This window comes from Microtus ochrogaster, linkage group LG1 (genome assembly GCF_000317375.1).
Source record: "Microtus ochrogaster isolate Prairie Vole_2 linkage group LG1, MicOch1.0, whole genome shotgun sequence".
NCBI classification, from domain to species: Eukaryota; Metazoa; Chordata; class Mammalia; order Rodentia; family Cricetidae; genus Microtus; species Microtus ochrogaster.
The window spans coordinates 30,321,624-30,332,692 of record NC_022027.1 but is presented as its reverse complement, the minus strand read 5'-3'; the positions used below and the strand labels follow the sequence as shown (position 1 = coordinate 30,332,692).

At 43.3% G+C, this 11,069-nt stretch overlaps 1 protein-coding gene across 1 annotated transcript in view; it reads left to right on the top strand.

Moving 5' to 3' along the window:
* The first annotated feature begins 5,308 nt into the window (after positions 1-5,308).
* Scfd2 (sec1 family domain containing 2) overlaps positions 5,309-11,069 on the top strand; it is a 344,622-nt gene continuing 338,861 nt past the window's right edge. Inside the window, exons 1-2 of the mRNA XM_005359346.3 lie at positions 5,309-6,255; positions 8,207-8,375. Coding sequence (XP_005359403.1) covers positions 5,418-6,255; positions 8,207-8,375 — 1,007 coding nt within the window. The 5' untranslated portion in view covers positions 5,309-5,417. The remainder of the gene's footprint in view (positions 6,256-8,206; positions 8,376-11,069) is intronic.

Genomic DNA, 11,069 nt, shown 5'->3' with positions numbered 1-11,069 from the left:
ATATATTTACAATCTGTCTGCATTCGTTTATGCCGTTACAATGTAGGGATAAGTCCCGCCCCTTAGGGGACGTGTTCGCCTCGGGTAATGTTTACATATAAATTTGGCGAGCGTGCTCCCAGCTGCTGCTTCTGCTTTCCTGTTCTGTACGTCTATTAAAGATATATATATATATATATTTTTACAATCTGTCTGCATTCGTTTACGCCGTTACATTGCCACTCTCCCCAACTCTGTGGGTTTCAAGAGGGATTCCTGGTAGATAACGAGTCTGCTTCTGCACTTGTCCAGCTTCTTCCCTGGGGAAGTTCCTCAGAAAACCTAAAAATATTTATTACATGATTCATAAAACCTAAAAAATATTTACTACATGATTCAATCAAAACGATGGAAAACAAAATCTGTAGACTATCTGAGCACCTATGTATAGAGCAGTATTATTCATAAAGGCCTCAAACTGGAAAAGCTCAAATCTCCATTGATGGATTAATGAATATGTACTCTATGCATACTACAAAATATTATTAATCATTTAGAACAAAAAATTAAAGCAAAAACTGAAGCTAGAGAGCTGTCTCAATGATTTAGATTGTTCAATGGTCTTGCAGTAGGACCAGACTTCAGAGTTTAGCATCCACATTTGGTGACTCACAATCCTCTATGATGATAGCTCGAGGGGATTCAAAGCCTCTGGCTCTGAGGGCAAGTGTATTTACACACACACACACACACACACACACACACACACACTTAAAAATAAACATAACTTTAAAATAAACTCAAAGGCATGTGTCACAATTAGATGAACATGAGGATGTTATGTTAAGTGCAATAAGTCGATCAAAATCAAGCAGACAGTAAATGATCCCACTTACATAACCTACAGTTATCAACCCAAGGAAAACAGAATTAAATCAGAGGCTGCAAAAGGGTATAGGGGTATGGGAGTTGGAGGCTGTGGGTGACAATGGGGATCATTACTTATAGGGTATGGTTTTGACGCTATTTTAATTTTGCAAAAAAAAAAAAAATTCCAGAGATTGGTTGTATGTAGGCAGAAGTTTCTGTCCCACTAGGTCCTACTGTCATTTAGTCTCAAAGAAGCACACAGTTTATAAACTGTTTCTCCAATAGCTAAGGGTTATTATTAACTAGCTCTTATATATTATATTAACCCATAATTCTTGCCTGTGTTTAGCCATGTGCCTTGGTTCCTGTTCTTAGTAAGGCATTCTCATCTTGCTTCCTCTTCATGGGACTAGCGACTGCATCTCAGTCTTTGCTCTTCCCAAAGAGCAAAAAAAGAAAAAAAAAGCATCTCTGTCTTTGCTCTTAGTCTAGTTGCCCTGCCTATATTTCCTGCCTGGTGGACAACCAGTATTTTATTAAAACAATAGAGGTGACAAATCTTTACAGTGTACAAAAGCATTATCCCACAACAGTCCCTTTTTCTTCTTTTCAAAACAAGACCCTGAATATAATCTTCTTTGTTTAGATTTTTTTCCTGACCATTCTCCATAACAACTTTTTTTTTTTTTGGTTTTTCAAGACAGGGTTTCTCTGTGGTTTTGGAGCCTGTCCTGGATCTAGCTCTTGTAGACCAGGCTGGGCTAGAACTCACAGAGATCCGCCTGCCTCTGCCTCACGAGTGCTGGGATTAAAGGCATGTGTCACCACCGCCTGGCCTCCATAACAACTTGTAATCAACAAACTAAACAAAGGCAAACATCCATACTCCATTTTTTGGGGGGGGGGATGTGGGTGTAGATTTCTAGGCTACTTCTTGCTGATTGGCGGTGCTTGTAATCTTATGGGGACACAAAAAAAATAGGATTATGATTAAGTCCTGACTGGATTATTCTCTGGGGCCATATCATCTCAGTCAGCAGCCTTGAAGCTGTTATGGATGCAGAACTCAGAAGAAACTGCAATAGAGGTGCTCTGAAACGTTGCATCATCTGGGCCACCCATTCCCATTGGAGATTTTTCAGGAGCTCTTCCTTGATCAAACCTTAGTTTTCTTAACCCAGAATGAATCCGCAGCCTCTCATTTTTTGTGGAAATAAAAACAGAACTTCTATACTTTCTGCCTGGCTACTGACCAATTAGCACTTTATTAAACAATACAAGTGACAAATCTTTCAGTGTACAAGAAATACAAGAGCATTTTCCCATAGCAGTTTCCCCTTTTTTCCTTTTTCAGTCTTGTATGAGCAGCATAAATATTTTTAATATTATTGAACTATAAATTTAAAAATGATTAACAATGGTGTCCTGGCTGGCTTTCTGTGTCAACTTAATAAAATCTAGAGCCATCTGATTGGAAAGAGCCTTAGCTGAGGCAATGCTTATAGAACATCTAGCCTTAAGGCATTTTCTCCTTAGTGATCAATTTGGGAGGGCTCAGCCCATGATGAGTGATGCCATTTCTGGGCTTGTGGTCCTAGATTCTACAAGGAAGAAACCTGAGCAAGCCATGTGAAGCAAGTCAGTAAGCAGCTCCCCTTCATGGCCTCTACATCAGCTCCTGCTTCCAGGATCCTGCATTGTTTGTTTTCCTGTCCTGACTATGGGTTTGCAGTCAGCTTGGTCTTCATAGAGAGTTCCAGGATAGACAGAGCTGCATCGTGAGATCCTGTCTACAAACACACACACACACACACACACAGACACTCAATCAATAAATGTGTTTTAAATAGTTAATTATCTTATGCATACTTCCACAATTCAACAAAACAGGTTCCAAATAGAGATCAATATATTTACTTCTCAATCTTGCTATGTTTGCTAAACTTCACTAGTTGTGAAATGAACAAAAAGACCTTTGGATTGTGTGTGTGTGTGTGTGTGTGTGTGTGTGTGTGTGTGTAAAACATTTCAAGTTAGTTTTTCACATAATAATCTGGAGCCCCTTTTCAAAAAACTCACAGGGTAACGGATTATTTTTACTCCTTAAACCCAATTAAAAGTTTCTTGTACTTTAAACCAAAAGTAAAGTCTGGCTCTATTCTTGTCTGGTTTTATTTTCTGGTTCCTTGTCCATGTTTCTTCTGAGAACGTTTCTTCATATATCTCAACTATAATAGTTTAGGTTGGGGGGGTTTCCAGTCCTGTAGTGTACATCCTAGAGATAAATATGTTAAGAAAACAGCTACATTAGAACTTTAGCTCATTGATGTGATAAGCACTTTTAGTAAACGACTCAACTGTGTTCTGTATATCAGTCAATTATGACAAAAGTCTAATAGAGATGAGTTAGGAAATACCTTCAGCTAAAAGGTAGACTTGGAATTTGTTTTGAGAGAGCAAGATTTATGCGGTGTAAATTTTTTGTGCACAAGGGAGTGGTTTCAATTGGTCATTGGATCTTTGAAGTTTGGCAAGGAGAAATGGTGAGGAATCATTGTAGCTGTCCAGAGGAGTGATGATATTAGCTGGGGGGATAGCAAGGATAAAGAACTAGAAAGTAGAAGTTTTGAAGCAGATGAAGATTTAGATGTAGGAGGAAAAGATTGAGAAAAGAGAAACTTTTCATTATGTTTGTGTGTGTATTTGTGTGTGTATTTGTGTGTTGTGTTGGGTGCAGGGGGGGAGGAGATTACCTGTTTGCTATATGGAGTGTGTGGAGATCGCAGAAGGAAAACTTTCTTAGAGTTCTTTCTGAGAGGGGCCTTGGAGTCAGCATAGAACACACCCAGACACCAAATTCTCAGGACATAGATTTTGCTACCCCCACCCTGGCCACTCTGTATAGGACAAAAACAAACAAACAAACAAAAACACCCTGTAAAGTGTTTCTTCTGCAGGAGTGTTTTTGCTGTTTTTTTTTTTTTTTTTTTTTTTTTTTCCGATGCAGGGTTTCTCTGTAGCTTTGGAACCTGTCATCGAACTAGCTCTTGTAGACCAGGCTGGGTTCTAACTCACGGAGATCCACCTGCCACTTCCTCCTGAGTGCTGGGGTTAAAGGCGTGCGCTACCACTGTCCAGCTGCAGGAGTGGTTTTGAAAGACCCTACAGACCCCCTCCTCAAAACCCGCAGCTAGCATGCTCCCGGGGGAACGTCCTGTTTGCTTTAAAATATATAAAAAAAAATTCTCCGGATCAGCAGCCAGCCTGCTCTCGTAAGAACATCAGATAGGAAGACTGCAAGGCAGGATGTCAGTAAGATAGGACATCAACAAAGCAGGTTGACTGCAAAACAGGATATCTATAAAGATAGGAACAGGGTGACTATTGCCAAACATCCATGCTGAGAGAGGAAACCATTCATGCCCCCTGCCTCATTCTGATCGACCGATAACCACGCTTTTGCTTCTGTAAACTTGCTTTTTGCTCTCCCCTATAAAAAGCCCGCCCTCCAGTTGGCAGGCGTGCAAGTCCTCCGAAAGACTTTGCTGCCCACAGGTACCTGTGTTTACTCAATAAACCTCTTGCTAATTGCATCCTGTGGTCTGGACTCGGAGTGTCCTGGTTCTGGGGGCTTCATTGGAGGAAAAGGTCCTCTCTGAGGGTCTTTCAGTTTTTAGGAGAAAAAGAAGTTTGTGTTGGGATAAGTTGGTGACATGTTAGCCAGTGTAGGTAAATAATGAATTTTCATTGCTGGACCTTGGAGTTTTAGTCAGGCATAAGGAAGTGGTCACAGAAGAGAACAGACCTTGGTGGCTAGCTTTAGGAATATAATGTAACGGTGTACCAAGGAAGAGGGAAGGGGAGAGGGCAAGAACTGTGGACGCCATGTTTTTCATTTTTTCTTTTTCTACATTGAATTCCAAGGATTGAACACAGGTCATCAGGCTTGTCTTGCAAGAGCTCTCACCCCCTGAGCCATCCTGCCGGTCCTGGCAGGTATTTCAGGAGGCTTGTGTGCAATAATGCGGAAGATAACTTAGACACAGAAAACTACGATGTAGCAGCAATTTTACTATTTTCTCTGGCTGCTCAAAGTGGGAATGGGAAAAAAAATTAAAAAAAAAAATAGAAAAAACAAAAACAAAAGTGGGAATGGGGAAGTGCCTGTGTTGAGGATAGTAAAGTTCAGGATAGATTTTTATTATTCCTGAGAATCCTTAACCGAGAAGAAAAGGTGGCGTGAGCTGACAGACAGGAACAAACAACTCCTTTCAATTTCTTCCTAGAAAGCGGCCGGGCCCAACCTTTCAGGATGACTGAATCTCTACTTAAAGCGGGTTTCTACGCCCAACATAGATTCCTCCCGCCAGCCCGCGCGCCTGGCCAGCCAATCAACGCCTGTAACGTCATCACCGTGCGCGTGCCCTTGGCGAGTCACTGACTGGCCCACGTGTACTGTTGTTGACTGTCAAAGTCTCAAGGTACTCAGTGTCTGGAAGCTCCGAGTTCGGACTGAAGTTCTGCCCACCACCCTGCCCATCCCCTGGCCCGCCGGTGAGTCCCGAACCATGAGCGCCGCGGGCGTCCTGTCCTTTGCCCAACAAGGCTGGGAGCAGGTGCTAGCCAAAGTGAAGTGGTCCGTGGTCTACCTGGACGCCGCCTGCGCCGAGAGCCTGCACTGGAGCTGCGGCTCGAGCAGGCTCCTGGAGGCGGTTCAGGGCCCTGCATGCTCCCTGAGGGAATTTGAACCCGGGGCCATCGGAGGTGGAGCCGAGCAGCCCCGGGCGGTGTTCGTGTTGAGCTGTCTGCTGAAAGGCCGGACGGTGGACACTCTACGAGACATCGTTCGCCGCAGTCACTTTCAGTACTGTGTAGTGGTCACGGCCGTGAGCCACGCCGTGCACCTCACTGCTAACCACGTACCAGCGGCCGCAGCGGCCGAGCTGGAGGGGCAGCAGCCGGTGTTCGAGCAGCTGGAGGAGAAGTTATGTGAGTGGATGGGCAACGTGAACTACACTGCCGAGGTGCTGTACGTCCCTCTGTTGCTCGCTCCAGCTGCTCCCCACCTTGCCTTCACTCCCGCCTTTGCTACCCTTTTTCCGCTGCTACCTGGGGATGTGCATGTCCTTAATAGTGCCAGACAGGATAAGAGGAAGCTGAGCAGCTTGGGGGAAGTGGATGCCGCTGCCCTGACCCCCGAGCTGCTGCTGCACATCAGATGCCTAGTGTCAGGCCTCAGTTCGCTGTGTGAGCATCTAGGGGTACGAGAGGAGTGTTTCGCTGTGGGGTCCCTCAGTCGGGTCATCGCTACGGATCTGGCAAATTATGCCCCTGCCAAGAACAGGAAGAAGACCGCCACCGGCCGGGCTTCCGTGGTCTTTGTGGATCGAACTCTGGATCTCACAGGTAAGTGGAATTTCTGGTTCTTCTTCTTGGCGTTCCCAGATACAGGACCCTTGCATTGATTCAGCCTTATTGGCCTCGTATTGAGGTTGACAGTACAAAGATGAACTAAATGAATCAGCTTCTAATTTGACAGCGTCTGGAGTTATTTTGTCTGGTGGAGGAGGGGTGGACATAGAGTACGGTATAATTTGTTAAATGCTGTAACGGGGCAAATACAGCCGTAGTGTGCATTGTTGAAAATATTATTACCTCATCTTTTCCAGTAAACATTTATTGGATATCCACTGTGTTCAGCACTGTTTCAGGTACTAGCAAGACAGTGATGATTACGTTAGATAGTTTCTTGCCCTTTAGAGGCAGTTGATAAGCTCCATGGTTTTAAAAAAATGTAGAATACTTGCAGTTGTTTGAGAATTAAGTGCGTTCACATTCAAGAGAGATCTTACTGGATCTTAAGCTGTAATTTTAATAGAATATCTACCGTGTAAATAAGCATAATAATTCACACAGATTTGTTGTTATAATTAACCGCAAATTATAAATTAGAAGTACACGGCATAGAATTTGATATATGGTACATCAGGAACCCTGGGTAGGTAATTGTTACTGCCATGAGCGGGATGATGATGGTGATGATGATTTCTTGATTCCTGAGGGCCTTCCTATTTAGTCTTTCTGTCCCATTAATATGGCAAAACACAGAGAGACAGAGAGGCACTGGGAATCAGCATGTGAGCAAACTGGAAGTGACTCAAACTCTTAGCTGTGCCATGTCCCATCCATGGCTGGAGTGATGTCTTCCAAGCAGTGGTGGATTTTAGAGAGCTAATTTAATTTCATAGAAAAAGCATTGACAGTTAAAGTACATTTATTATTAAAATTTGGTATTATTATTCAGATAGGATCTCACGTATGTAGTCCTGGCTGGCCTCAAATCACTGTGTGGCTGAATTTGATCTTGAACTTCTGAATGTCTTGCCTCCATCTCCCAATTTTTAGGATAACAGGTATGGGCCACCACCACTCAGTTTTATGTGGTACTGGAAACCACCAGGCTTCACGCATGCTAGGCAAATGATGTACCCCTTAAGCTGCATCCTCAGTCCGTTGTTCACCCTTGTCCCTGGAGTTGCTATGTACAACTATAGATCTTGATATACAGAAAGCATCCAATAAATGTTGGTGAATGCTTTTTATTATAAGCTGTTACCATGTGTTTACTTACTCTCCCTCTTCTTCAACAAATATTTAGTGAAAATCTGCTGGTTGCCTTTCTATGCTAGAGCTTGTGAATACCAGGTAAACTAGAGGAAGGGTACCTTTGTCATCACAGAGATAAGGCTGTAGTGGCAGGAAAATCGGTTATTTCTACTTGACCCGCAAGCTTTTCCTGGTCATTGTGTATATTTTTAATTTATTTATTATGTATATAGTGTTCTGGGCACCAGATCTCATAATAGATGGGTGTGTGTCATCATGTGTTTGCCGGGAATTGAACTCATGACCTCTGAAACAACAATCAGTTCTCTTAACCTCTGAGCCAGCTCTCCAGCCATGGCCATTGTGTATTTGTCATCAAAATAAAAATAGAAGTCAGAATTTCAGGATAGCATCACCTATGACAGTAGCAAACTGACTGACTACATGTTGATACTTCACTTAGCAGACTGTTATTGATGCTGCAGGTCTGCTCACTGTATTAGATTCTGGAGATATAACAGTAGCCAAAGCATATGAGAAGCCCATCTTCATGAACATTGCATTCAATCCATGAGGCACACATTGACTGGGTAGTTGAGAATATGACTTACATGACAAACAGCATAATTCTAAGTTGTTATTAGTAAGCATCAGTTGTTTTTATTTTTGGTAGAAGAGACAGCGTAAAGCTTGCGTCCAGTCAATGTTTTTCTGTCCGCTTTGAGTTTACGTTTGCTTGTGTGGTTCACAGGAGCGGTTGGACATCATGGAGACAACTTAGTAGAGAAGATCATTTCAGTGCTTCCACAGCTTCCGGGCCACAGCAACGATGTGATGGTCAACATGGCAGAGCTCACTGCTGTCCAGGCCACGGAGGAAAATCAGAACGTGATTGCACCAGGCTGCCTTGCACAATCCAAGTAAGACATGTGGCTTTGCTTTGTTTTTCTCTCATTCTTCTTCCTCTTCCTTTTTTCTGATCTAAGAAGGATTATTGTTGTTTTGTATATTTACTTATTATTTTTTTGTGTGTCAGTGTTTTGCCTGAGTGGATGTCTGTGTCCATGTGTGACGCCCATGGAGGTTAGAAGAGGGTGTCAGAGCTCCTGGAACTGGAGTTACGGACAGCTGTGTGAGCTGACATATGAGTGCTCGTGGGTCCTCTCCAAAAGCACTCAGTGCTCTTGACCAGTTGAGCCAGCTCTTCAGCCCGCAAGTTTTTAAATGCATTAGTAGTGAAATAAGAGTATTTTCTTTATCTATTTTGTATTTTTAAACAAAACAGTTTTTTTTTTGGAAGAAAATTGGCAAGTTTTGTTTTTGTCTTCTTGCTGCTTAAATAAATAATGAGGAACTAGAGCAAGAGCTTGCTGTTCTTCCCAAGGTCCTTATGATGGGGGCGGGGTTCTCAGAAACTAACAGTTAAGTGCTTTCTGTGAGCTGAGAAATTTGAGGACACAAAAGAAGGTAAGCCAGCATTCCTGTCTTCATGGAACATTGTTCTTGTTGTGGTGTCACGAGTAATGCTCAGCCATAATGGGCAAAGCACAGATCTGACCTGACCGGAGCGGAGCTGCCACCCGTGACCACTCCTACAGACAGGTGTCAGGTCAATGCAGTTAGGGTGACCTCATGGAAGAGTGGGCCTTAAGGTGATTGTGTCTCAAAGATTGGCAGTAAGGTCCACATGAACAGGGTGCTGCTCGGCCTGACGTGATGCCTGTGAAGAAGAGGCATCCTTACAGTGAGGGCACCAGTGTCATCAGCTCTGTAACATTGTAGAGAACCTACTATGTGTCAAGCTCATTCCAAAGGATCTTGTGGCTGGGAAGTCATTTAAAGTTTTGCAGTAAATCAACTAGGGTCATTTCCCCATTTTCCAGGTTAGGAAATTGAGATAATAAGACAGTAGATACATAGATGTAGAGCTAGAAATGCCCCCAGAATGTCTGATTTCAGAGCCAGTGTCTTCCCTTCTGTGCTGCCATACGGGGCCCAGAGGAGAGACAAGCTCTTGACCAGACTCAGGGACTCAAAAAGACACAAAATAAAGTCACTTCAGTATTTAGTATAGGAAGTCCTGTTTGTTCATGGTGGGTTTTTATAGAATAATAGAAAAACTTTGCATATTTCAGTAAAACAGGGGAGTGTTAAAAGGTGTTTAACAGCTAATCAAATCAAAGGAAGAATGTTGATCAAACTTTTGAAAGTAGAAATAGTTGGAGTCTAAGGAGCAAGAACTCAGGAAAAGCCTCTTCAAGGCTTTGATATCAAAGAGACTTAGTTTTAACAGCTTCCTTTCTTTTAGTTCCTCTGCTTAGAATGGGCCTATCTTGGCATTTATTCCCATTTTGCCTGGTGGGGGTTGGGAGCAGTTTGTAGGAAGAACTATGTTGAGATCATTGCATGGCAGGGAGGTAGGTATCTGTAGACAACTAGAGAACATAAGAGACCAGACAGGAGATGCCATTAGGACATAGAGCACATTTAAGAGAGGACTTGGGCCGGACGGTGGTGGCGCACTCCTGTAATCCCAGCACTCGGGAGGCAGAGGCAGGCGGATCTCTGTGAGTTCGAGGCCAGGCTGGTCTACCAAGGGAGTTCCAGGACAGGCTCCAAAGCTACAGAGAAACCCTGTCTCGAAAAACCAAAAAAAAAAAAAAAAAAAGAGAGGACTTGGCGTGTCACTTCTGAACTTAAGATAAGTTAACTGATTTCATGTCTCTCAAATCTGTGAGACAGATTCTGTCATCCCTTCATTCTAACCCTGTCAGTTTCGTCATGTGACTTAAGGTGTCATGTGCAGTTGGAGAGGTGGAGGTCTGTTCTACGTCAGTGCTTCCCATACTCCATGTCTCTTTTGTAGAAGCCTAAAGTAATTAAAGAAAAAGCAAGAAGGCTCCTGAGAAAAGGTTGTAAAATAAGAGGAACTGGAGTTGATCAGAGGACAAGAAAACATAGAACCCTTACACATTCAACAGCACAGCTAGGAGTGGAAGCAGCCTCAGAGCCTTAACAGCTGTTTTGATTTGGCAGTGTATTTAGTCTTTCCAGCATCCATTCTACATCAGACTTACTTCAGGACTACAATTGGACCTGTCCTAGAGTGCCTTTTCCCTCGCCAGTGATTGTTTAAGAAATGGGTATAACACCTGAGACCATGCTGGTGTCTGAGGGCCTTGCTACCTCTGGGGTCATACTGATCTGCATGGTCTGGCTGCCACTAGGGCCATGGTGACATCTGGGCCAAGCTGCTGCCGAGGACCATGTCTGAGTCTGTGTTCCTGCTGTAGCTGGGGTCTGTGATGATGTCTATGGCTTGTGTTACCATGTAGGGTTGCTCATAGGAGCCTTGAAAGCTAAGGGCCATTCAGAGCTGGCCCCACCCCTCACTGGCCCTGGGATAGCTGGCCCTGCCTCTCTCTTTGGATAATGTAATAGGAGAACTGGCCCCACCTTATAGATGGACTTTTCTTTTTGGGCGGCCAGCTCAAAAAAAAATGACATGGACTTTTATTAATATATTTAATATTTAATATTTAACTTATGAAAATGAGACTTATTATAAGGCTCAGCCTTAGCTTAGCTTGTTTCTAAGTAGCTCTTTTTTTTAA